The sequence below is a fragment of the Chlorocebus sabaeus genome, chromosome 3, assembly GCF_047675955.1.
Source record: "Chlorocebus sabaeus isolate Y175 chromosome 3, mChlSab1.0.hap1, whole genome shotgun sequence".
Lineage (NCBI taxonomy): Eukaryota > Metazoa > Chordata > Mammalia > Primates > Cercopithecidae > Chlorocebus > Chlorocebus sabaeus.
In genome coordinates, this window is record NC_132906.1 from 24,333,843 (window position 1) to 24,360,981 (window position 27,139).

The 27,139-nt window shown below is 32.9% G+C and overlaps 1 protein-coding gene across 8 annotated transcripts in view; it reads right to left on the reverse strand.

Annotated features, from left to right (window-relative positions):
* The window catches only part of ZC3H13 (zinc finger CCCH-type containing 13), a 93,991-nt gene that overhangs the window by 65,272 nt on the left and 1,580 nt on the right, over window positions 1-27,139 (reverse strand). For 6 of the 8 annotated variants that reach the window (XM_007960338.3, XM_037986712.2, XM_007960341.3 and 3 more), the window contains exons 2-4: window positions 21,348-21,473; window positions 20,917-21,026; window positions 18,128-18,239 (exon numbers count right to left, since the gene is read on the reverse strand). In XM_007960338.3, coding sequence (XP_007958529.3) covers window positions 18,128-18,239; window positions 20,917-21,026; window positions 21,348-21,464 — 339 coding nt within the window. In that variant the 5' untranslated portion in view covers window positions 21,465-21,473. The remainder of the gene's footprint in view (window positions 1-18,127; window positions 18,240-20,916; window positions 21,027-21,347; window positions 21,474-27,139) is intronic. The other 2 variants (XM_037986714.2, XM_037986713.2) reach the window with 1 other exon arrangement.

A 27,139-nucleotide genomic window follows, 5' to 3' on the forward strand; every position in this document is an offset into this window, starting at 1 on the left:
AACTATTTTACTAAAGAACAAAAACTTTGCTAAAGAACAAAAACTAAAAGAGATATAGACTACACTATATCTTTTTTACTAAAGAACAAAAACTTTAAATATTAAAGAGTAGCTAAGATGTGAAAATATGCAATGCAAATCTAATACTTTAACAAGCTTGTGACATTCAGCTACATGCTAAGTTTCCAAGTGAAAATCACTGGGGAAAAGACAGTTTAAAATGAATAAAATACAATGGAAGGATTTGTAAGTGATTATATTTTAAAATGACAAAAAAGGGATAAGCCATTCATCACAGACTTCTAAAAATAACTGATCTAGGACTTGTCATATATTCAAGTAATTGCCATTTTCCTAGACACCTAGGGATAAATCCAAACTCATTTAATAGTATTACAAAGGTTTACAAAAAGATATTTTACCCATTTTAATGAAACCAAATGGTACCTAAGACAGTCAGCAAATTAGTCCTCACTACTGCTGCTAAAAAACAGGTTTTACATTTTATTCCAGGTATAAAAGCAGCTCACAAAAAAGGACAAAATTAATTCAGATTATAAAAGTCAATTAAATGTCCTATTACATAAGAACTCCAAATCATATTTTACTAGGTGGTGAGAAAATAAAAGTAACCAGTGTTATGTAATTATTATCTTCCAACACAGTAAAAGTCTCACTTTTACTAACATTGTAAATACTACGAAAGACACATATACATAAGGATATTAAGTGCTCAAATTTCTTTCTGAGCATTACTAATCATAAAATTTGGCTGCTTAAAACACAAATTAATTTCTCTTTGTAGTTTTCTTTTTAAAGAACTCTAGTATAAATAACTGCCCCTAAATTCTACATATTTAGGCATGAAGTCATATTGTAAATATTACTGACAAAATTTGTATTTGATTGCTGGTAAGACAACAGAGGCTGACGAAAATAATTTGTAAGTTATATGAGAGTAAAACCTGCCATGAAAAAAATGGTAAAGAGTCAAGAAAATAGAAATGGGCCTTTACTTGCACAGAAGACAAAAGGAAGAAATATAATTTATTTTTACTCTTAAAAAATTCTGTGGAATATCAGTGAAGAACTATCCAAATCCCAAACAATTTTTGAATGTTCTATGAATTAAACCCACTATAAATAGACATTACTGAATAACTATGCCAAAAATATTTAATAGGAGGTTATCTCCAAATTATTAAATAACATATTCTGTGCTTTCTGTCCACTTAAAAGTATGTGAAATCCAACTGCAAGTCTAGCTAAAAAGGGTGTCACAGCAGTAGTGCTAGTGCTGCAAAATAAATCTATAAATTTGTAACATTATTTTTTATCAGATTTAGAGCCAGAAATGTTGTATCAATAAATGTCATTAATAATGATATATGTAAATATTTCCTATTTACCCTAAACATTAAAATTAAAATTTCTGAATTGTCCATGTTTTTCAACATGGACTAGCATCATGTTTTCTGATGCTACTCCCAGAGATCATATATAACTTCTATTATTAGGTACCAGAGACTGAATGCACGCTTAAACAGGTGATGGAATTTCAAGTTCTTACTTCAAATCATAATACAGGAAATTACTTTGGTAACATTTATTAAGAAGGTCTAGCTCATTTAAAAAACATCTTATTTCCTAACTTTCTCCACTTCAACAATGTGTATACTTGTTTAGGTATGTTATTCCTTTTATCAAATAAAGTGATTTCCCCTTTTCTCTTATATTCAAATAAAGAGGGTATAGTATTACTTGTCCAACGTAGTGTAGCATGGTCTACTATTCCACCTTGCTGTATTTCTTGAACAGAATGGCTTCTCATCTTCTCTTAAATCCAAACATATTAACTAAAAGTATTACCTATTGATTACTATGTGTTCTAAATTAGTCATCCTGGAACATCAAAGTGTTGAAATGCTTGAAGAACTACAGTATTTTAGCCAAAACCCTTGGGACCAGATATTCTAGAGTTTAGATTTTTTTTTTTTTTTTTTTTTTTTTTTGCATTTCAAAGCATATTAAGTAGTACTACTGTTCCAGTGGAGTTTGGAACAGTAGCCTGTGACCAAACATACTAACATTTTTGCAGCAAAACACAGAAATTCACCACTTTTACAAAAACCGTAATTAAATTTATTTCAATTAAGACCAGGTCTTGCTCCCAAATGTCTGTGCCTTAGGAAAAATGTTTGGTTTTAAGTTTCTTGAATTTCAGAAATGTAACACATGATTTTAGATGTTTATATTACTTTCATTTCCACTCTTATATGCACATTTATTTCTTGAACATTATATGTGTGGGCAGATTATGTTCATCATAAATTTTAGATAAAAAGCAGGCATTACAAAGAATATGAAATAAAAAGGAAGTGTCAAGACTAAGAGAGTTCAGAACCATTATTAGTAACTAAGTTTAAAAATGGTTAGGAGCCTGTGTAAGTAATATAATCCAACCTCCTACTCTACGCAGAACAATTTTCCATAACATTTGTATAGCTATAGAAGCCCTCTATTAGAAGACTCTTGGGCGCAAAAATCTTGGCTCTCCACTCTTGCACCCTTTTGTCCCATTTCCAGACAGTTCTAATTATTAGAAAATTATTTCTTATGCCCGTCGCATCTTTCTTAACCTCTCTAGAGGTTATACCTCTCTGGAATTTCTACTGATTGGAACTAGTTCTAACCTCTGGAATCATGCAAAACAAATCTAATACTTTTCATGTGCTAGACCTTTCCTAATCACTCTTTCATCTTCTCTGGGCATACTAATCTGCCAGTGTGCTTCAATGAAATATGATACCCCAAATTAATCTAGTCTTGTCAGAACAGCATAAAGCATACATCTTCCAACTCCCCTTAGAATTGAAATTATAATTATATTAATTAAGTCTAACTTGTTTTTGCAGAGAAGAATGGAGCTTCAACTAAGAAACTATAATCTCCTAAGCTATACAAATTTGAACTATTGTTTCACATAAAATGAAGCCTATAAATAGGGTAAACTTCAGGCCTAAGTGACTTAGTAACAGTGAAATCATCAAAGACCAAATATTCACTCTTGTTTTCATTTCTCACAGCTCCGCTATTCCTAATGTTGACTTCACATTAAGGCTTATTTCTTACCATAAGAAGCAGCAATCTGGGTCTCCTCAATGTATCTCTCCCACAAGCACAAAGAAGAATTATTTCCTTCAGAGCAACCAGGCCAACTTCAGTCACATGGCCACCTCTGTATGAATAATTGCTATCAAGGTAATAGCCATGGGATAAACGGCTTAGGCCTGCTTCCTGAATCAACTGAACTAGCAAGGGGAATGGGATTATTATAACTGGATTCCACTAATCAAGGCCCAGCCATGAAAGTGGGATCAATTCCCCAAATCACAATGCTGATACAAAATGAAAAAGTGGTGGAACGGGTTCTGGGGAATCCAAAGCGATATGCATGACACTTCATACTGCACTTCACTTCCTCATGGTACAATGCCACACTTTTGATAACTTCAACGGCTATAACAAGACAGAATTTCCAACTTAATAAAAATTTCTCCTTTACTATTCACATTTCCGACCCTTCTTCTAGGGTCTTTTTCCATCTTCCTGATGTATATACTTTTAAACATTCTCTATTTTGTGAAGATCTGTTGGTAGTAAACACTCCCAATTTTATTTGAAAAAGGTCTTTATTTTATTCTCATTCTTGAAAGCCAGACTCTGGTACATACTTTCGGTTCACAGGTTTATCTCAGTACTTTGAAAATATTATTTCACTGCCTTTTAGCTTCCATTATTTGTTACTGATGCCATCCTGTTGCTTTTTTGCATGGGGATTTGTCTTTCTATATCTAGAGGTTTCTAGTATTTTCTCTGTATCTCTGATGTTTTGCAGTTTCATTATAATATTCTATCTGTGATGTACTGCACGTCTTGTATCTGTAGATTTATGGTTCATCAATCATGGAAAATTCTCAGCTACTATTTCTTAAAATGTTGCTTCTCCAACATTCTTTTCTTTTTTTCTTCTGGGTTTCCAATTAGACGCATATTGAATTTTCTAAGTATTTCCCCCATGTTTTTAAACCTTGTCAATACTTTCCATAACTTCTCTTTATGTGATGAATTCTGGAGAAATTCTTCAGCTGGCAACTATTGTCAGGTCAAGTCACTCTACTCCATACCAGTGCAATTAACTTTCTATGCCTAAAATCAACTCTACGTTTATCCCTAACAGTTTCTGAGCTTCCTATATAACCACACCTCCTATATTGGATTTACTTACATCTTTCCACAATTACTTGGAGAAATTTCCTTTTAAGTTAATATATAAAAATTATCTCAGAACATTTAGTCAAAGAATGACTCAATTATTTGTATGTCAATAACATTCTCACCTGCTACTAATATTCACTTATAAACATCTATACAAATCTATCCATTACTAAAGTTATCATTCAGGTAATAATTCCATATTTATTATATTGACATCAGAGGATTTTAAACATTCAATGTTTTACACAAAACTTTGTTTTCCTCTCCTATCATCCATCTATCTACCTATCTTATTGATCTTATCTATCTATCCTATCTATCCATCTATCTACTTGAGACAGGGTCTTGTTCTATGACCCAGGCTGAAGAGCAGTGGCGCAATCATAGCTCACTGTAGTCTTGACCTCTTGGGCTCAAGCAATCCTCCTGCTTCAGCCTCCCATAGCTGGTACATACCATTATGCCCAGCTAATTAAAACAATTTTTTTATTTGTAGAGACAGGGTCTCTCTATGTTGCCCAAGTTGGTCTTGAACTCCTGGGCTCAACCAATCCTCCTACCTCAGTCTCCCAAAGTACTGGGATTACAGGTGTGATCCACGATACTAGGTCTAATCTTTCCTTTTATTTTAAAAGAATAATGCTATTCCAAATCCTATTGCTCCAAAAATAAACTTAGTTTCACAGAACACTAACATTATCAATGAATTTCTGGATTTTCTTTGAGCAGCTCTAGAAGAATTAATGTTAATATCAATTTTTCTTCTCTGTCATTTAGTGCCATGTGGTATCTCAAAATTATTAACAAGTGAAGCAACTATTAATTTTAAAAAGATTAGGGTTTCTACCTTAATGTTTTCAAACCTTTATAATTGGACACATCTGATTAAAGCTAAAAAAAAAAAACCACTTTATTAACCTAGTAAAATGGTCCATTGTTGTGCTTTGGCCTGAACATTAGCCCAACAGCCTGCTCAGTCTATACATACTTTTAGAATATATACACCTAATATTTCGAAATTTTGAAATTATTCACAGATCTGCAGTTCCAGTTCCTTTCAATATTTTAGAAACAAAGACAGTATTTTAGTCCTATACTTAATGAAGCTATAGTTTATTTTGTTTATACTAAAGAAAAATACCCAAATAGGATTATCAGAGATTCTTTTTATGAAGTGCTCATATAAATTAAATTAGCTCATCTCAGAAAAACCAAGTAAGAAATATACAGATAACCAAAATAACATCACTTCTAAAAAGTATGAAAAGAATTAAAATGAAAAAGAAATAGTTATTAATACTTCTGTATCTATGTACCTAATAATATAGTAGTGAAGAGCAGAAACTATAGTAGATGGAGTAAAAGAGACAGAAACCTACTAATAAGATACTTTAACATAATGTTCTCAAACCAAAATAGATCAAACAGAGAAGGATCTTAAAAATATAGGATGCCCAAAGAATAGATGTTTTATATATATTTATAGAACCTAAAAACCAAGAACTAGAAAATATACCTTTTTTTTAAAGCATGGGTGGAAAACTGAGAAAAAGTGACTGTCTTAGGCTACAAAGAAAATCTCATCAAATTCAAAAATATGAAAAATAACATGAAAGTTACTTTTTAAAAATCAAAAGAAAACACACATAAACACATAAAAAACAAAAGACCCTTCAATCTGAAAATTTTAAAACATTCCATTAAACAATTCTTAGATAATGGCTGAAATCCAAATCTAGAGAGGAGAATTTCCTGAAAATAACTGTCAAAGTTTGACATATGAGATCCATGAGATTCAGCTAAAGCAGTTATCTGATGAGAACTTACAGCATTAAAGAACATAAATAAAAATGAAAACAAGTGTTCAACAAATTCAACAACAACAAAAAAATAAGCAACCATAGAAGGAATTAAAAAACCCAGAAATAAATGTTAGAAAGCACAAAGAAGGAACTAATATACAAATGTAAAAGCTGATTCTCTGAAAATAAACCACTGGCTAACCTAACCAAGAAAAAAGGGAGAAAACACAAATTCAAAATCCTAAATGACGAAGTAAAAGAATCACATAAATGCTCAATTAGTCATGACTAACAACAAAGCGAAATGAAAAAATAAAACTATGAGGTGTTTATTAATTTTTTTTTTTTTTTTTGAGACAGGGTCTAGCTCTGTTATCCAGGCTGCAGTACAGTGGCACAATCTTGGCTCACTGCAACCTCTGCTTCCTGGGCTCAAGTCATCCTCTCACCTCAGCCTCCTGGGTAGCTGGGACTACAGGCACACACCATTACACCTGGCTAATTTCTGTATGTTTTGTAGAGATGGGGTTTTGCCATGTTGCCCAGGCTGATCTTGAACTCCTGAACTCAAGCAATCTGCCTGCCTTGGCCTCCCAAAGTACTGGGATTACAGGCATGAGCCACTGTGCCCGGTGAGATACTTGTGTCTGATGAGATTTCTTTACATAACTCTATGCAAACAAGTTTGAAAACTTAGAAGAAAAACGGATAAAATTTCTAGAAAAATACTATTTGCCAAAACTGACTTTAACAGTGTAAATGCACTTAATTGTCAATAAACTGTGCATCAAAAAATTGTTAAAATAGTAAATTTTATGTGTATTTTACTACATTAAAAAAATGAAAATAAAAACAGAGATCAATAAAGAAAAATAAACTCAGACCACTGCTCTTGCCCACTTGCTCTGACGTAAGACTTTACGTAAGCAATACTCATAGGGCATCTCTAACTCCTAAACTAGGTGTCTTCCCACAATGGCGAATTATCTAATTCTTTCTTGAATGTAGTCACAAAGCTTCTATTAAGAGATAAGGATGCTCTACAACACCTTTATGCCTCTGTCATCAATAAATGCTTGAATATTCCCTGAACACCTGGTCAGCCCAGGGCAGGAAATCTCTTAAAGGCATTCTTAAGCCACAAACAATAGCATGAGCGATCTGTACCTTAAGGACATGCTCCTGCTGCAGTTAACTACCCAACCTATTCCTTTAATTCAGCCCATCCCTTCGTTTCCCATAACGGATATTTTTACTTAATTTAATATGTACAGAAACAATGCTAATAACTGGCTTGCTGTTAAATAAACATGTGAGTCAATATCTATTCGGGGCTCTCAGCTCTGAAGGCTGTGAGACCCCTGATTTCCCACTTCACGCCTCTATATTTTTGTGTGTGTCTTTAATTCCTCTAGTGCTGCTGGGTTAGGGTCTCCCCGACAGAGCTGGTCTCAGCACAGAAGACTTATTCAATAAGGACTGTTATCAAAAACATACAAAGAACTCTTAAAACTGAATAATAAGAAAACAACCTGATTTTTAAAAATGGGCAAAAGACCTGAACAATCTCACCGAAGATATACAGATGGCAAATAAGTATATGAAAAGACGCTCAACAGCTTATCTAACAGGGAAATACAAAGTAAAACCACAAAGAGATACCAATACACACCTATCTTAATAGTCAAAATTCAATTCACTGACAACAATAAATGCTGGCAGGATGTGGAGCAACAGAAACTCTCATTCATTGCTGGTGGAAATACAAAATGATACAGCCACTTTAGAAGATAGTTGGCAGTTTTTTACAAAACTAAACATATTCTTATCATACAATCCATTAATTACACTCCTATTTACCCAAAGAAGTTGAAAACATATGTCCACACAAAAAGGTACACACAGATATTTACAGCAGCTGTATTTATAATTGCCAAAACTTGGAAAACAACCAATATGTCCTTTGGTAGGTCAATGGACAAATAAACAGAATAGCCACACTTTACACTATGGACTATGAGCAATAATAATGTGTCCACGTAAGGTCACTGATCGCAACAATGCACCACTGGTGTGAGACACTGATAGTGGTGCAAGTTCTGTATATGCTGGGGGAGAAAGAGTTACGGGAAATCTCTGTATTTACCATTAACTTTTGCTGTGATCCTAAAACTGTTAAAAAACATAGTTTTTTTTTTTTTAAGAAAAAAAAAACAGAAAAGTGACAAATAAAATTACCTGTACTTGATATCTTAAGTAAAAGGTTTTCCCTAAAATATAGAATTTTTAAAACAGAGAAGAAAAAAAAAAGAGAGAGTGAGAGAAAATGGGCAGGGGATACAGTAAATTACCTGTAAATACATGAAGATGCCCAACCTCACTCATAAGAGAAACATAATTAAAACTATAATGAAATAACATTTTTTCTATGAAATTGACAAAAAGACAAGTTTGAAAACACATACTAACAAAGCAAAGATGAAGTCAGTTAGTTGGCTCTGTGTGCCACTGGCAACAATGCAAATGTCATTATTTAGTAAGATTATATAGGCATTTACCCTTTGATACAGCAATCCCATTTCTGGAGATTTATATTTCCTTAAGACACAGACACAAAAATATAACAATTGCATATATTCCCTGTAGCTCTACTTTTAGTGGCAAGACTGAAATAATCTACAATCTCCACTAACAGAAGACTGGCTGAATAATGTACCACACAATCACACAATGAAATACTATGTAACTATGAAAAAGCTTAAGATGTAGCTTTACATACTGCTATAGAATGATCTCTGGTACAGTGTTAAAAAAGCAAGGTGAAGAAAAATGTATATAGTAACGCTACCTTTTATCTAAGAAACAGAAAAAAGATGATTATATATACTAATTTGTGTGTGTGCATATATATGTATGTAAATATTAAAAATATATATATATATAATATGTGTGTTTTAAAACAGCAGGATTATCCAAAAACTCATAAATGTGGTTACCTATAGGGAAAAGGGTACAGCAATCATAGGACAGAAGTTAGACTTTTCTGAATGTAAAACTGTTTTGTAAATTTAGCTTTGAAATCATGTAAACGTTTTATATAATTAAAAAATGAAAGAAAAAAGAAATCTAAAAACTTGAAAATTACTTTTAATTATCTGATTATTTCAGTTAACCCAATTAAGTATCAATTTGGCAGTTTAACCACATAGAGAAGACCTGTTTCAAGTAACTTAAAATATACTAATTTGACTCTATATTCCTAATAGACAGATTTAACAACATTATCCTAATAGGATATATCTTAAGAACTACATAGAAACCTTAAGTTGAGCTCAGTAATAACACTATTAACAACAATACAGTTGTCATTCTGAAGCTACTAAATGTAATGTAAAGTCAAGCAAATGAATAACGTCAACAGAGACCAAAATTTTCAGCAGAAGAGAAAAAACATACAACTAATAAAATCAAAGTTAAGTAAAAGTCCTGCAGTCCAAATCTGAATTATTTGAATTCATGTTTGTTTGTTTTTAAAGAGAAGATCTATATGAATTTCCTAGGTATACCTAATGAAAAGCCCCAAAGACAATGACTAATCTAGTGGTAAAACCTTTCAAGTACTCTCAGTAAAAGGAACCAAGTTTTTTGAGGAAAATGGCTGATTCCGCATATACAGTATGAAATACACAATGTGCTGGGAATACATGATCTTCATAGAAACAAAGAAACTACAGAGGATTACTAAAGTGGTGGCAAAACAACATAGGATATAACTGGACTTCATTCAAGTTGAAAGACATTTTGAAAGACACCACAAAGAAAATAAAAAGGCAGGCTGCACACTGGGGAAATGTATTTGCAATACATATATCTCACAAAGGATTGGTATACAGAATATTACAAATTGGTAATAAGACTAAGAGCCTAATTTATAAGCAAAAGATGTTAATAAATACTTAGCCAATACAAGATATACATAAGATAAAAAATAGCCAATAAACATACAAAAAGATGTTCAACATCACTAACCATCAAGAAATGAAAATTAAAACTACTATATACCCACTAGAATGGCTGACATGAAAAAGACCAACAATGCCAAGTGTTGGTAAGAATACAGAGAGAAACTTATTCGGTGTAAGTGGAGATGCAAAATGGAACAACCACTTCAGAAAACTGTTCAGCAGTTTCTTATAAAGTTAAAAATACATATAAGACACAGTTCTACCCCTAGATATTTACCAAAAGAAAACTTGTCCACACAAAAACATATCTACACATTTTGACAGCAGCTTTATTCATAATAGCTGAAAACTAGAAACAACCCAAATGTCTATCCACTGGTGAATGGCTAAACAAATTTTGATATATCCATCTAACAGAATATGAATCAGCAATAAAAGGAACGAACTACTGACATATGCAACAACGTGGCTGAATCTGAGAAGTACTATGCTGAAAGAATCAAGACATGGGAATATATATGATTTCATTACAGTGACAGATCAGAGGTTATCAGGAGTGAGTTTGGGAGGGGACTGACTACAAAAAGGCATGAAGATATGTTTTGGGTTGACAGGTATGTTCTGTATCTTGATTGTGGTGGTAGTTACACATGTGGCACATCTGTCAAGATTCAAACTGTATACTTCAAATGGGTGCATTTCAATGTTTGAAAATTATATTTCAATAAAGTAAATTGAAAAAAAAAGGCTCTGGATCCAATACAAAGATCACCCACAAGCTAAGGAAGGGGCATCTGGGCATAAAAATACTAATAGTGGAAATGGATTACAGTTAGAGAAATCAGTAAAAACTCATGGTTAACTTAATACAGATACAGATGGTCACTAGAAATATTTATATATACGTTAGTATACACGCATATATTTATTTGCTCTGCTAGCTGAGAGGTTCTAAAAGAAACAATACCCCAGTAGCACAAACACAGCTAACGCCCAGGTTCGGTTACTAATACCATTCTACAATAAAAGAAACCAGGGCACAAGCACATGCTCATTCCCTTGCTGTGTGTGGCAGTGTGCATGTGTCTCAGAATACTTATCCTTGGAATTCAGTCATCAGGCCATGAGGAAGCCCAAGTGAAGAGACCACATAGAGACAAACAGAGGCCTCTAGTGACAGCCAGCATCGACTGCCAGACAGGTGAGTGAATAAACCTTCAAGTGATTCCAGCCTACGTGCTTCCAGTACGTTAGCTGAGATCAAGAGAAAAGACATTCCTGCTGTGCCCTTTCTGAATTCCTGACAGAATTTGAGCACATAATAAATGGTTGTTTTACGTCAAGGAACAGCAACTGGAACAACTCTTAAAGCTATCAAAGAATACATTTGCAGAACATGCTAGGCTAAAACTTAAAAGTTTTTTCCATATAAAATGAAAATATATAGCTATGTTGGAAAATCACCAGTTATCTCCGTACTATATATGCATTACCAAATTTCTACCAGGCGGTAGATATACTATATCTCTATTTATACTCTTATCCTTCTAAGCCTTTTCTTTTGAAATAAACAAACAACATTCATTTGATCTATTTAACCCTACAGCGATCAGCTTCCTAAATTTTTACTTTGGTGACTTTCTACTATTTCTATTCTGCATTTAAACTGTTTTATTATTTCCAAAGAATTTCATATGTACTTCTTCACTTGGTTCTCACCATAACTTGTGATAAACTGGGGCAGGTACATCTATCCTACAAGTTAAAAGACAAAGTCAAGAGACTTAAGATATAGTCAGTAACAATGGTAAGGCCTTCTAACTTAAAAGTCCTCCACTGCAGGAGTGCTGCTAATTATAACAGCTACAGTACTATCCCTTCCCCTACAGTCAGTGCCATTTTTTTTTCTCATCTAGCCAGAAATATCAAGATGTAGAAAAAGAACAAAGTAAGGCCAAGAGCAGTGGCTCACGACTGTAATCCCAACATTTTTGGAGGCTGAGGAAGGATGATTGTTTGAGCCTGGGAGGTGGAGGCTTCAGTGAATCATGTTTGCATCACTGCACTTTAGCTCAGGAAGGAGAGCAAGACCCCATGTCAAGAAAAAAAAAAAAAAAAGAACAAGGTAGGGGATATCGGGGGGCAGTAAGAGAACTGAGGAGGCAAATGTGAAACAAAACTAATAATTGCATGGACATTCTAGAAGGCACAGTTTCAAGAGACAGTAAACTTCATACTAGAAAATTACATTTTCAATTCAGTATAAGACACCTGGAATAGGTTTAAAGTTGGATAATCGACTTGAGATCCACCTATAGACTGAGATCTAAAAAAGTAATTTGAGTGTAGTCATCTTAAATAAATTCAGGATAAGTATCAAGTCTAAATCTTCTGTTTGAAGGTAAGCAATTAGGTTGGGGTGGGGTAGGAAACGTAAACAAATGACAGAAATGGTCCTTTGAAAAAACAGTGGACAAGGGAAAGAGAACAACATTGTGAAGTCTCAAAAGAAAAACCGCGAGGTGGAAAAGAAAAAAAACAAAACCTCTAAAAACGGCTTTTTCAGGAACCAGAAAGTTATTAAAATAGCAGGTTAAGAAAAAGTATTTAACCAGTTGAAATAATTAACATTTGGAAAATTAACATCAGTTAAAATATTATTCCAATTGTCATTTTTGTTTTGTTTTGTTTTTTTGAAACAGAGTCTTACTCTGTCATCCAGGCTAGCGTGATTCTCAGTTCACTGCAACCTCCGCCTCCCAGGCTCAAGTAATTCTCCTGCCCCAGCCTCCTGAGTAGCTAGGATTATAGACATGCGCCACCACACCTGGCTAATTTTTGCATTTTTAGTAGAGACGGGGTTTCGCCATGTTGGCCGGTCTGGTCTCAAACTCCTGGCCTCAAGTGATCTGCCTGCCTCAGCCTCCCAAAGTGCTAGGATTACAGGTGTGAGCCACCGCACCCAGCTATCCCAATTGTTTTAATATTGTATATGAGGACAAATAAACAACAACAAAAAACTTAACACTTTAAAAACAAAGATAATGAAAAAGTTCTGGAAATGAATGGTGGTATCGTTTGCCTAACAGTGTAAATGCACTTAATTGTCAATAAACTGTGCATCAAAAAATTGTTAAAATAGTAAATTTTATGTGTATTTTACTACATTAAAAAAATGAAAATAAAAACAGAGATCAATAAAGAAAAATAAACTCAGACCACTGCTCTTGCCCACTTGCTCTGACGTAAGACTTTACGTAAGCAATACTCATAGGGCATCTCTAACTCCTAAACTAGGTGTCTTCCCACAATGGCGAATTATCTAATTCTTTCTTGAATGTAGTCACAAAGCTTCTATTAAGAGATAAGGATGCTCTACAACACCTTTATGCCTCTGTCATCAATAAATGCTTGAATATTCTTCCTGACTATATTTAGGGGTCTAATTTTGCTTTTAAAGCTAATTATCTTTTGTGCTCAAATTCCATAAAATAACAAGTCTCTGTCATACAAAATGAAAATACAATTCCATTTTAATCTGAAAATCTCTACTGATTAAATGCAACTATCTGCTACTGACTACCTCAAATAAGCCTCTCACTTTTCAGTTCCACTGTAGTAAGTCTGATTCATATCACCTAGACCAGCCCTTTCCAATAGAAACACGATGCAAGCACTTAAGTAATTTTACAATTCCTTGTTGTAACATTAAAAAGAAAAAAGATAAAGGTAAAATTAAAATATTGATAACATTATTTAACCCAGCATATCCAAAATTATTGTCCTCTCAACATAAAATCAACATTTTAAAATTTGAGATATTTTACTTTTTTTTCATACTAAATCTCTGAAATTCACTACGTATTTTATACTTATAGCACACTTCAATTCAAACTACCCACATTTGACAGCACAGACCTTAGATCAGTGGGGGTTCTCAATCACAGCTGCATATCAGAACCACTTTCCATTAATTCAGTAAGTGAACTTACTAGTTCCAGGGTCTGGAGGTAAACTGGTGAGCAAAACAGATCTCAGCATGTAAGTCTCTTTCCTCTATTGCTAAACTGTGAGTTTGGCACACAAGACCACTGATAATCTGGTCCTAATCTACTTCAGCCTTCATCTCACATCCACATGTTATCATTTTTATAAACTAGGCACACAGCTTCACAAGTTTCTCAAACACATTAGTCCTTTAAAACTCCTTACATTTCTTGTGTTGGTGTTCTCTTCTTCCCTCCCCTCTGACACCCCATCTATTCCTTCAACACCAGTCCAAGTGTCATTTTCCCTGAAGCATTCCCTGGTTCTCCAGGTAATTATTTACTCTCTCCGTTGTGCATTTTGCTTATATCTTTCTGACATACTATCACATGCTACAGAATTACAAGTTATCCATTTATGACTCTGTCTCACTACAAGATCAGGAGTTATCAACCCCATAATTCAGACACATTGGAGTTGACATCAGTGACAGAGAAGAGGAGGAATTACGCTAATTTGCTGAAAATCACACCCATTCTATCTTAGCTATGCCTATGTAATCTATTCCACAGCTGCCCTTACCTAACATAGGCCTGATCTTCCTACAGAAATTCATTACATGAAGATCAACAGTCAAGTGTTGCAGCAGGAATGCACAATAAAAATGATCAGTATCTGTTACCTGTCATATATAACACTAAAAATAATACCAGCTGGGCGCCGTGGCTCATGCCTGTAATCCCAGCACTTTGGGAGGCCAAGGCGGGTGGATCACAAGGTCAGGAGTTCGAGAGCAGACTAGCCAACATGGTGAACCCCCATCTCTACTAAAGATACAAAAATTTAGCTAGGCATGGTGGCGCACACCTGTAATCTCAGCTACTCGGGAGGGTGAGGCAGGAGAATCACTTGAACCCAGGAGGCAGAGGTTGTAGTGAGCAGAGATCATGCCATTGCACTCCAGTCTGGGAGACAGGGTAACACTCTGTCTCAAAGAATAATAATAAATAATAATTAATACCCTGGTGTCCTAGCTTAATAACAGTTCTGTTTAAGTTTAGATGGTGTATTACCTAAAACCTGATCACTGTTGAAACTTATAACTCTATCCCTTCGGTATACACGATGCTCAGTGCCTTTGAGGGCTTTCTCATCTAGGGAAAGCAAGAATCAGGCTTTAAATTTCTTAACAAAATGCCAACTTTACTGTACTAACTTTATTTGATGAACATAAAAACCTTTATGATAAACACCACACTTACATTCAGTTATCTGTCAACAACCTACATCTCCAAGGCTGACGTTCATCTTCTATACGAGCCTAAAGACAATTTATATTAGAAAATGCTAAGCGCCATTTCAATATCAGTATATACCATTTATTATGCACATGTCATCATGGAATAGTAAATCATTTACATGTATTTTCTTCACAGCAACGCTGACAGCCAGCATTTCCATTTTACAGACAAGGAGACAAGAAGAGTTTAACAATTCCTAAAGTAATATGCTCTAAATATGGATTCCAGATGTTTGCTCCTTATACTAATAACAATTAATCTAGCAGTATGCTAGAGTCAGTCTGTACTGACTCATAAGAGCTGATTTAAATTTTTAGGAATTCTGGAAGTCACTGTTAAACACAGCCATGATTAAACAAATAAACTGTATTAAAAACAAAGGTAATAATTACTCAGAACTCATAGTAAATTCACTCCTGAGATTATTTACATTTTGTGTGTTTATAATATACATAATGGGAACACTGTATATAATGTCACTTAGCATCTCTTCCCAACTATGCATCTGTCAGTGAGGTCTTTGAAAACTTGAAACTCACCACGGTGGGAGTATTTACATAAAAGAACTGGCAAACCCCAGAAACCATGGCTTTCTTTTTTTCACAGTAGCTGTACATTTACCAGCAGACCACTGAGGCATCTCTTACTCTGAATCAATAGGTTACTTCAAAATGTAATACACATGCTTAGTCCCCAACCCAGAAATTCTGATTCAGTAGATTAGGAGTGGAATACTGGCATATGTATTTTGAAAAAGATCTTCCCTAAAAAAGGAATTTTGATAAAAACCTCCAGCTGAGAACTACTTAAGATTTTTAAGATTGTATCACTGTATCACATTAGACATTAGAAAACTAAATACTTAAAACTATATTATAAGAAATAAGTTTCACAAATTATAATACTGTCAGGGCTTTTTTATCATGGGTCAAAAACAGCCGCAGAAAGCTTCTACATACCTTAAGTGATCAAGGAAGTTGTTGCTTATACAGTTCAGTAACTTTCATAAAAAGACTATAATAGAGGACAATTGGATATCCACATGCAAAAGAAAAAGGCTGAACCTTCACCACGTCATAAATAAAAATTAGCTCAAAATGTATCAAAGACTTAAATATAAGAGCTAAAACCATAATATGCTTCAAAGAAAACACAGATGTAAATCTTTGTGACCCTGGACTAAAAAATAGTTTCTTAGATGACATCAAAAGCACAAACAAGCAACAATAACAATAAAAACAAAAACAGTAAGTCAGATTTCATCAAATTAAAAATGTATATGTTTTAAAGGACACCATCAAGAATGTGATGCCAACACACAGAATGGGAGAAAAGATCTGCAAGTTATATATACGATAAGGGACTTGTATCCAAAATAAAGAGAGCACTTATAACTCTATAATAAAAAGACAACCCAATTTTTTAAATGGGAAAAGGATCTCCAAAGAAAATATACAAACAGCCAGTAAGTACACAAAAAGATGCTCAATATAATTAGAATCCAAAATGCAAATAAAAACCACAATTAGATTATCATTTCACACCCACCAAGATGGCTATAATCAAAAAGTTAGATAACAAAAGTGTTGATGATGATGTGCAGAAACTAGAACTTTCATATGCTGTCAAAAATGTGAAATGATACAGCCACTTAGTCTGGCAGTTCCTTAAAAGGTTAAACACAGAGTTACTGTAGAACTCGGCAATTTCACTCTTCAATATAAACCCAATAGAAATAAAAACATTTCCATACAAAAACTTGTACATAAATGTTCACAGCAGCATTATACACAAGAGTCAAAAAGTAGAAAAAGCCCAAATATCCATCACTGACGAGTGGATAAACAAAATGCGATATTATTAATACAATGTAATATTATCTGACAAAAATCAGGAACAAAATACTGATGCATCCCATACTGTTTCATGAACCTTGAAAAACTATGCTAAGTGAAAAAAGCTAGTCACAAAAGATCACGTTTTATTATTCCATTTATATGAAATATATAGGCAAATCTCTAGAAAGAGAAAGAGGATTTAGCAGTTGCCTAGGGCTGGTGGCTAGGAGGGCGTCTGCTGAAAAGTTTGGCATTTCTTTATGGAGCAATGAAAATATTCTAAAATTGACTATGGTGATGGTTTCACAACTCTAATAATATACTAAAAACCACTGAGGAGTACACTTTTAATGAGTGAACTGTATGGTATGTGAAATATGGTATGATAAATTTCTAGAAAACAATTAGCTCTGGGAAAGATTTCCATTCCTGACAAACAACTGTTTTCTTTTATTCAATGAACTACATTATAAATGTTATTTATCTTGGCTTCACTGCCAACAAATTCACAGCTAAAATTTGTGGTCATATTTGCTTTCTTTTATCTCAACTTCCTAGTTCAGTTTGTTAACCCCATGTGTTTTGCTTTCATTGTTTTAATTTGTGTAAGTGTTCTACTGTAAGCCACTTCAACCTTTCTTGGAGCAGATGTGATGGCTGGCTGAATTCCGGAAACTTAAAGATACTCATGATCCTCATCAAGGTACAAAATCCCTACTAAGTTCAGCTTGAGTTCTGCCAAATAATCCCTTTTATCTTAACTACCATAAAGAACTGAACCAATCACAGTTTTCCCAGGGGACTCTTCCCCTCTAAATTACATTATCCATATAGAACATTATAATGCCATATTACACACTTACCATATATTTAGCACACAAATAATACTTAAAATGAAACTTAAATTAACAAATTACTACTGAAGTTTAACTTGGTTTTGGGAAATTCAATCCTACCCTAACAGGTGAGGATGACTCCTCTGTATTTCGTTTCTGGGGCTCAGTGTCCACGTCTTGGCGCTTGTTCTTCATTCTTTCTCTAAGATCGCCTGTAGGTCTTTCTGGTGACCTTTGAACCAAAACAGAGAAACAAAACAAAAAACAAAACAAAACAACAGAAATCTATATTTATATATTAATAACATTTTATAAGAATGTATTTACAGAAATAACCTCACAAATCTCAATACACTTTTTCTAACTGACCTTGACTCCTAAATTTCTGAAAAATAATTTCACCTTAAATATTAATATGCAAAACATGAGCAACACTTATAGTTTTTCTCCCAATAACATTAAAATTTATATGTTAAATTCCATGAAGTGGCAGGTACTGGTGATGTGAATAAGAAATTATATGTGAACTGATAAAAAGGAACTAATAGCTTGACTTGTTTACCTGTTAATCATATATTAGTTACATGTAGGAGCAAAATATAGTAGTAACACAATGTTTTAAACTACAAAGTTGCAAAATTAATCTACAGGCAGCAGTGTTATCATCTATACATGAAAGACATAATAAGTATTACAAGAAATAAGTTATTTGTATATACATGCATGTGGTTGGATGTAACATCAACAACTGAGAAAATATTTTATGTACTTTAAGAATCAAAGCAAATATAGGAGTTTTATAATTTTTTTTAATTTTAAATTATTTCAGAATAAAGGATTCAAAGCAATTTTACAACAGTGATTTTCATATTCTGCTGTAAAATTTTTTAACTAAAGGAAAAATACATATTTATACTCAACAGTGGTAAGGCTTTATTATTTATACTATAAATCTGACAGTATATGGCTATGCAATTATTTTTACTATCAGTGGGGAAAAAACAAAGGAGAGATGGAAAACATACTGCCTTGAAAGACTATTTCTAGAACACCTTTAAAAGAGGGCAAAAGAAGTTAAGGAATGCTCTGTTCCTCTTTGACTACCAAAAAGTACTATATATAAAAAAGATGTAAATAAATCACATAAATATTCACATCTATTTCAAGCAGTCATTGAGCAACCAAATCAATTCCTTGATTATATGAATACAAATCATAAGGTTAGTAAAGAAATAATTTGAGTTAATTCACTTTAAAGGATCTCATTGATGTTTACATGCATATTTAATAGATTTATATTAAATGTTTTAATAGTTAAAGCTAAATTTGAAACTGGAATCTCTTATTAAGAACTAGTACTTAAGTGCTCTAAATTATAATTATGATGTACATGTAAATCCTATGTGCCCCGGTTTCCTTTATATAATGAAACAGTTTAGTATGAACTTGTTTCTATCCTAAACAGCACCCATCAGAGTGAATGTTCTACACACAGCGAATTCTCAATGAATTACTTAAAAGTCTTGTAATATAAACATATAAATAAGCATTTTGTAAAATACACTGCTTTTCTTCTCACCTTTGACTCACATTATGAACTATGTTTTTCCTCCCGACAAAAAAAAGCACAAATACAAAAGAAATTATCAGATGGAAAAACACACACAAAATAGCAAAATTATAATAAATATCCTTTATTCTAAGTCTAGTAATGACATTACTTTTTCCCATTTTAGACAAATTTCTCTGACCATTTTTCTCAAAATGATTGCATAAATAAAAATTCTGAGTCAGCTAATAAAATTCAAAGATACATTTTAAAATGTATTAAAAGTACAGTATTAATGAAAGCAAAACATTAAAATTATTGAAATAGTTTCACCAGGTATGTATCTACATGTATATATACAATTAATCACACATATACTACAAACACTAATTTTCCCACATTAACAGAAGTGACAAATGACAATCTAAATACAAATAAAACAGTATTCAGAATCACAAATAAACTAAAATGTACAATGTTTACGTGAAAAGGAAGTTGGCTAATGTTGAGGGTTTGAATTTTAAATTCTCCTAAACAAAATCTACCCATACACTACCCAAAAAAAAATCACCCAACTAAAAAAAAAAAAAAAATTTCCAATTGCTAATGTTCAGTTTTTATAGTGTTGCTATGCTATAGCCAAAACAATCAGCATAACCAATTTTGGAACTAGGTAAATTATTTGTTTACCAATCAAGTTAAAACTGTTTCTGTGACAAACTCTATGTATATTACATCTTTAAACACCCTAAAATCATCATCATGAGGGAACCAAAAGAAAAATAAAAAGTCTTTATTAAGTAAGTTTAATCTAGCCAAGCCTTTATTAAAGGCAAAACTATGTTTGAAATATGGAGTACACTTATCCACATATAAATACATATTTTCATTAACATACTGTGATAAGGGATTTGGCAAATGCATTTTAATCTACGGAATTTGTGCAAAATTTGAATTCAGGACATCTTAAACAGCTAAAATTATACCCTATTTGAATTTTACTATTTTAAGAGTTAAAAATAGCCTCACTAAAAAGAAATTCAGATACCATGGAATTCTGCTGTCTTAAGCAGCAATTTAATACATAATTAGGGGAAAAAAGCAAGCCATACACATATTACAAAAAGATCTATTGTCAAAACAAATAAATAATGAACAAATAAGTTAATTTTAAAGCAAACATTTTATTAATCTTGAAAATAGTAACAAAAAGATCTTGTCAATCTTCGATCACTGGTAAGACTACCACCAATATAGAAAATCTGACCAAATATATGGTTGTATTGCAGATTTTTACACTCGATAAATTACAAAAGTCATCTTCTAATAGTACATGAACAATTCAAAGTTCTCAGTTTACCTTCTATAATTGCTGCTATAACCTTTACCACGAGGTGAAGGGCCATGTATGAATCTACATGTGTTTCCATAGAGGCAGTTGCCAGTCTTCAGCCAGTTACGGCACTGTGTCTAAGAGACAGATATTACTATGTAAATTTCATATTGATTTCTGGAAAAAAAGTGCTAGCAGGACAAAATTAAAACAAATGTTACCAAAATTTCAGCTAACTGTGATATATTACTCCCCAAATAATAAAAACTTCAGGAAAAATATATGAAAAACCCATAACCTTATCACCTTTTTCACTCTTTTTTATAAAACACACTTTAAAAAATTTACTGAACCAATATTCCTACAATAAAACAACCTGTTCACCTTTATGATACAAATGAGCATTTCAATAATAGAATTCTAAGAGAACCCCTGTGACTATACTAGTGACAACTCACCTCTGCTGTACTGCCAGTGCTGGGTCCAAGCCTTTCAAATACACTGGGTCTTCGGGATGTGCTATCAGATATGGTCTTGGTATTTTCCACTGTGACCTTCCTTCTAATTTTTGACATTTTGTACTACTTTAACCAAAAAAGAAAGAGGCAAAACTGTAAAATTCTTCAGTTTTAAATAACTGAGCCCACAGCTTACAAGTAGATAAAACTATAGGTAACAGTGTAAAATTACAGGAGATTTTCCTTGGGAGATTAAAAAAAAAAAAAGGCATAGGAGAGGTCACAGGTAAACAGAGATAATATCTTCTAAAGCATGCCTTACTGGTGAATTTATAACAGCTGTGAGATTTGTTGGCTACAACTGCACCTCTTCTGGGGAGTGAATGAATATGATCTCCCACAGTGAAGTTTTCATAGTACAATCAACCTCAGAAGATATAGTACAAAACGTTTACTTTATAAAAGTTACTTACAAAAATTGCTTCAAAATTTAGTAACTCTATCCTTTAAGAAAAAGTTGTTAACCATTAACTGGTTAACTGAAAAAGTTATGTTACAGAAAATGGAAAAAAAAATTGGGTGAAATTTTTGACAGCAGAAATTATTTTTCATAATGTAAGTGACAATAGTTATGTTCCAAAAATCAGGTTGAGAAAAATGAACGATATTTTAGTATTTTCTTTGACTTACAGAAGTCAAAACAATCTGATCAAGCATATTTATTTTCCAGTAACACAAAACCAAACCAAAACAAAACTCAATGTTGATAAAAACAACTTTCAAAACAGGACAGATTGTAGAACTAGAAAAAGTCAAGATATTTCTATAATCTATACCATACTGACATAAAATTCAAAGGTGTTAAAAGTAATTAATAGACAATTTTACCACTATTAGTAATAAGAAAAAAGACAAATTGTAAAAATATTTTTATTTTATTTTATGTTTAAGCTCTGTTAGATTTGATGTAAACATAAAAATATTTTTTAAGGTCCAGGCACAGTGGCTCATGCCTGTAATCCCAGCACTTTGGGAGGGCAAGGTGGGCGGATCATGAGGTCAGGAGATTGAGACCATCGTAGCTAACACGGTGAAACTCCATCTCTACTAAAAATACAAAAATAAAAAAAAGAAGAAGAAGAAAAGAAAATTAGCTAGGCATGGTGGTGGTGGGCGCCTGTTGGGAGGCTGAGGCAGGAGAATGGCATGAACCCAGGAGGCAGAGCTTGCAGTGAGCCAAGATCACACCACTGCACTCCAACCTGGGCGACAGAGCAAGACTCCGTCTCAAGAAAAAAATATATATGTGCGTGTGTATATATGTGTGTATTTTTTTATATATGTGTATATATGTATACATATTTTTATATGTGTATATATGTATGCATACATATGTATATATTTTTATAGGTATATATACATATGTGTATATATATTTATATATGTATATATACATACGTATATATATTTTTATATATGTATATATACACATGTATATGTATTTTATATATGTATATAGACACATGTATATGTAGTTTTTATATGTGTATATATTTTTATATATGTGTATATATACATATATATGTAAATAACACATTCAAAAACTGAAACTATAGTAAAAATCTAATCCAATGACATAATTCGGTAATTCAACTAGTGATGCAAGTATCAGATAATGATAGTATGATATTATGACATTAGAAAACAATATTAAATTCTAGACCAAGATACAATCCAGAGCATACACTACTGTGGGAAGAGGGTAGAAACTGCCTCGCAAGGGAAAGGAAAAAAAACACCATACTATATCCCACTTTCTACAAACTAAATATTAGTTGAAATCCTATCAATCATCAAAAGTTACTAGAATGAACCATAGTAGCTAAAAAAGTTTCATTTAGTCTCTATAAAGATCACAAATGTTCTTTAATGTGGTTTCAAAGTAAATACATATTACTTTAAAGGAAATTAAATCGTAGTAGTACCTAATTGAAACAGCAATAAAAAATTATAAACAATGTTTGGTTCAATGAGGTACTTCAGCTCAATTTTTAAAAGAATCCAAAGAATAAGAACAACATTTGATAAATAAAAGGTGGTGCATCAAGGAAGGAAGATATGAAATAATATATGGTGATTTTAAACTAGAAAATCTATATTCTTCTTAATATAAAATGTAATAATTCTTTTGATATAATAGCAATTAATTTTTAATGATTTTAAAAAGAGAATTATGTCACAGTAATTATAAATTTAAGAATCAGTGGAGAGCATCACATAAACAATAATCGGCTGCAACACAAAATCACTTACATATTAATTGTTCTCCAAGTAAGGAACTACACACCATTCCTACATACTGGTGTTAGCATTATAAGACAATCTTTGATTTAATTTTTCTTAGATTCATTCTCAGTCGAAATGTGAACATACAGAGAAGCTGGTAAAATTTCCTATGTCTATTTGATTTACTGAGCATAAAAAAACTGAAAGCTAAGAGAAGTGGAGCTGAGAAAGATCTAGAAAATGTAGAGCTTTCATTAACTGAGAAAAACACTTTTTTAACAATATATATCCAAGCATGATTCAATAATAAGTAAATGTATCACACAATGTATAAGAAGTTTCAGAAAAACATAGTTTCATTATATATTGCTATATTAATATACAAATATACAGTGTAATCCTCAACCATTAATTCAATTTTTAAAACATTTCTTAATAAACAAAATTGAATAGGTTCCAAAATTTCCTTAAAGTTAAAAACAGGCACACCATCCCACCACACCGCCTCAAGTGCATTAACATTAATTTTTTATTTTTCCCTCCACTGTCACTGGAAATGAGTTAGTTCTGCCCCTAACATCTCTACTACCCCCAACATGCCTCCACTCCCAGCACAGTCTTCCTCAAAAATTTCAATGGTAATGGTTTCCAGTTAGGACAACAGGCTATTTAGTATTGTACTTATTATACTTAAAACATTGGTCATCTATCATCTCCTTTCTTTTTATTTTTTGAGAGTTCCAGGTATTAACACTACAGTTTCTTTTCCTGCTCTGTCCTCTGTTGCTTGATTTAGCACTACTCTCCTCCTTTGACCTACTGCTTTGCTGGTCTGAGAGCTTCTCTCCAATCCTAGACTCCCTAACACAAACTCTGAAGACTTCAAGGGTTTGGACTTGCTATGAAAGACTTGAGTGAAGACTAATGATCCACCTCCTCACCTCTGTCACCCTACCCCCATATTCTTTGCAGAGACAAAATTGCTTTTACCAGTGATATCAAGAACTACTCAAGACTCATCTACATAGTAATTATCCCAGGAATTTCACTTCCAGCTACTACTGTACTAAGTCTTCCAATTTAGGGAAGAAATGAAATTAAGTAAAAATGTGGCAAAAAAAAAAAAAAAAAAAAAAACACAAAAAAAACCAAAATGTGGCCGAGCGCGGCGGCTCACGCCTCTAATCCCAGCACTTTGGGAGGTCAAGGTGGGCGGATCACGAGGTCATGAGATCGAGACCATTCCTGGCCAACATATCGAGACCATCCTGGCCACCATGGTGAAACCCCATCTCTAAAAAATACAAAAATTAGCTGGGTGTGGCGGCACACACCTGTAATCCCAGCTATTCGGGAAGCTGAGGCAGGAGAATCACTTGAACCCGGGAGGTGGAAGTTGCTGCAAGCTAAGATCACGCCCCTGCACTCCAGCCTGGCCACAGTGTGAGACTGTCTCAAAAAAATAAAATAAATAAATACATAAATAAATAAATAAGATGTTCTCTCCTTTTTCTCAGAGTCCAAGAGTACCAGACTTTGCCCTGAAGTAGCACTGCATCGGAGTACAAGGTCTGGTTTACAGCAAGGTCCTGGACAGAACATTTAAAACTAGAATAATAATAACAACAATAATACACAAACACACACACATATATTCTTAATAAAATGTTCTTTAATGTGATATATATGTGTGTGTGCATAAAACATCTGGTGAAAAAAGTAGAAACTGAAGATTTCTAACTGAAAGAATTCTTCTGATTATCCATGTAAAAACTTCCACAAGTAGTCAACAATAAAATGTCACTTAAATATTACTAATGAGACATTCATGAGGTTGAATAAACAAAATGCTTCATGCTTGCAAAGAACACAATATATAACTTTAAAAATCCCATTTGTCTAAAAATAAATACATTATATACAACAGAAAAACATTTCCTTTTTCATATATTAAAACTAAACGTTAACAACTAACGTGACAATTAGAATTTTCAATCCTATTTAAAACTTTGGGCCCATAAAGGAAAATGAACACCACAACAGTTAAAATATAGATTTTAAGCGGGGGAAAACTTTTTCAAATTATGTCTGAACAGGCCTGAACATGAGAAGTAAATGCTTCAAAGTATATGAGAAAAATTAGAAACAATAAGATAAAAATGTAAACACTAAAGTCTTTCCTATCATAGAGAACAGAAATCGAGGTCATACAAATAACTTACTAATTTACTCTTCTATGAAGGTTTTCCTCCATTTTTGTTTTCAAATTATTATTTGGTTTAAGTTGCCATCACACTTCCGCCCACACCATCAAGTCTTTCCCAAACATGAGCATTATCAAAGACAGTGGCACTAGGGAAAGTCTATTCCGTTATTTTCCTATTTCTCCTCTCCATTTGCAGAGTAAATGAATATCTGAAGTATTTATAATCTCTTTTCAATTAAAAAAGAAAATGGAAAAAGAAAAAGAAAATCTGGGACACAAAGTTTGAGTCTATTAATAAAGACACAACAAAAGAGGGTCTTACATGGGAACTGCTCCCTTGCCCTGGGAAACTTAGAATAGCACTGTACTCAGAGGTTCACATTATAATTATGGCTGAGAAAGGGGAAGCATACAAAAGGGTCTCTTCTTGAATAATGCCTCCAGGAGCTCAATTACTAAAATCTTGTCAATAAACACATATCCGTTCTAGTATCTTCACTTCAATCCATAATTATCTTCTTCATGTCTCATCTACTGGAAGCATAAGTGAAAGCATAACACTTTAATCTGGATGAGTAGTGGCATAATATTAGGAAATTTTCAAATAATTAGGCAATTAAAACCACACGAATGTACTAACTAGTAGGATAAATCCCTATATTCTGAATTTCTAAGATTAAAAAGGAGATACTAAAAATAAGGTATCTTCACATTTATACTTCTTATTTTTAGAAAGAAAAAAATAAGTTTATTTGATGAGCAGTTTGAGAGAACTTTTTAAAAAGAACTTTCTAAAACGAACTTTCGGATTGCTTCCGTAAATTTAATACTAAAACAATTACAAACAAAATTCCAAACACAACTGACAGAACTAAGCTGACTACATAGGAATTAACAAAGCAACACTGTAGCACTATGCAGAAAAAATAATTTGTTAAAAAGACTGTGCACAGAGGACATCCCATGCTGGTAGCTACTCTAAAGTGAACTACAAAGAACTGCAAACATACAAAAATACAAAAAACAAACAAAAAAAGGAATTAAAGACTGTATATCAACAGCAGTGAATGTTTCAACTACTACTAACAGCTGAAGAAATAGCTCCAGCTCTATATGAGATGGAGTTGGGAGAGATGAGGAGATGGGAAGACTAACATCCACTGAAAATCAACTCTCTAAGTAAATGTAAGTTAAACAATGTGTTTTCTCTATGTAAATGCCAATGCATATTATAAATAAACACTGATGACTTATTACAATTTTAAAAATTTGTATAGATGTTAAGATACATCCACTTGCT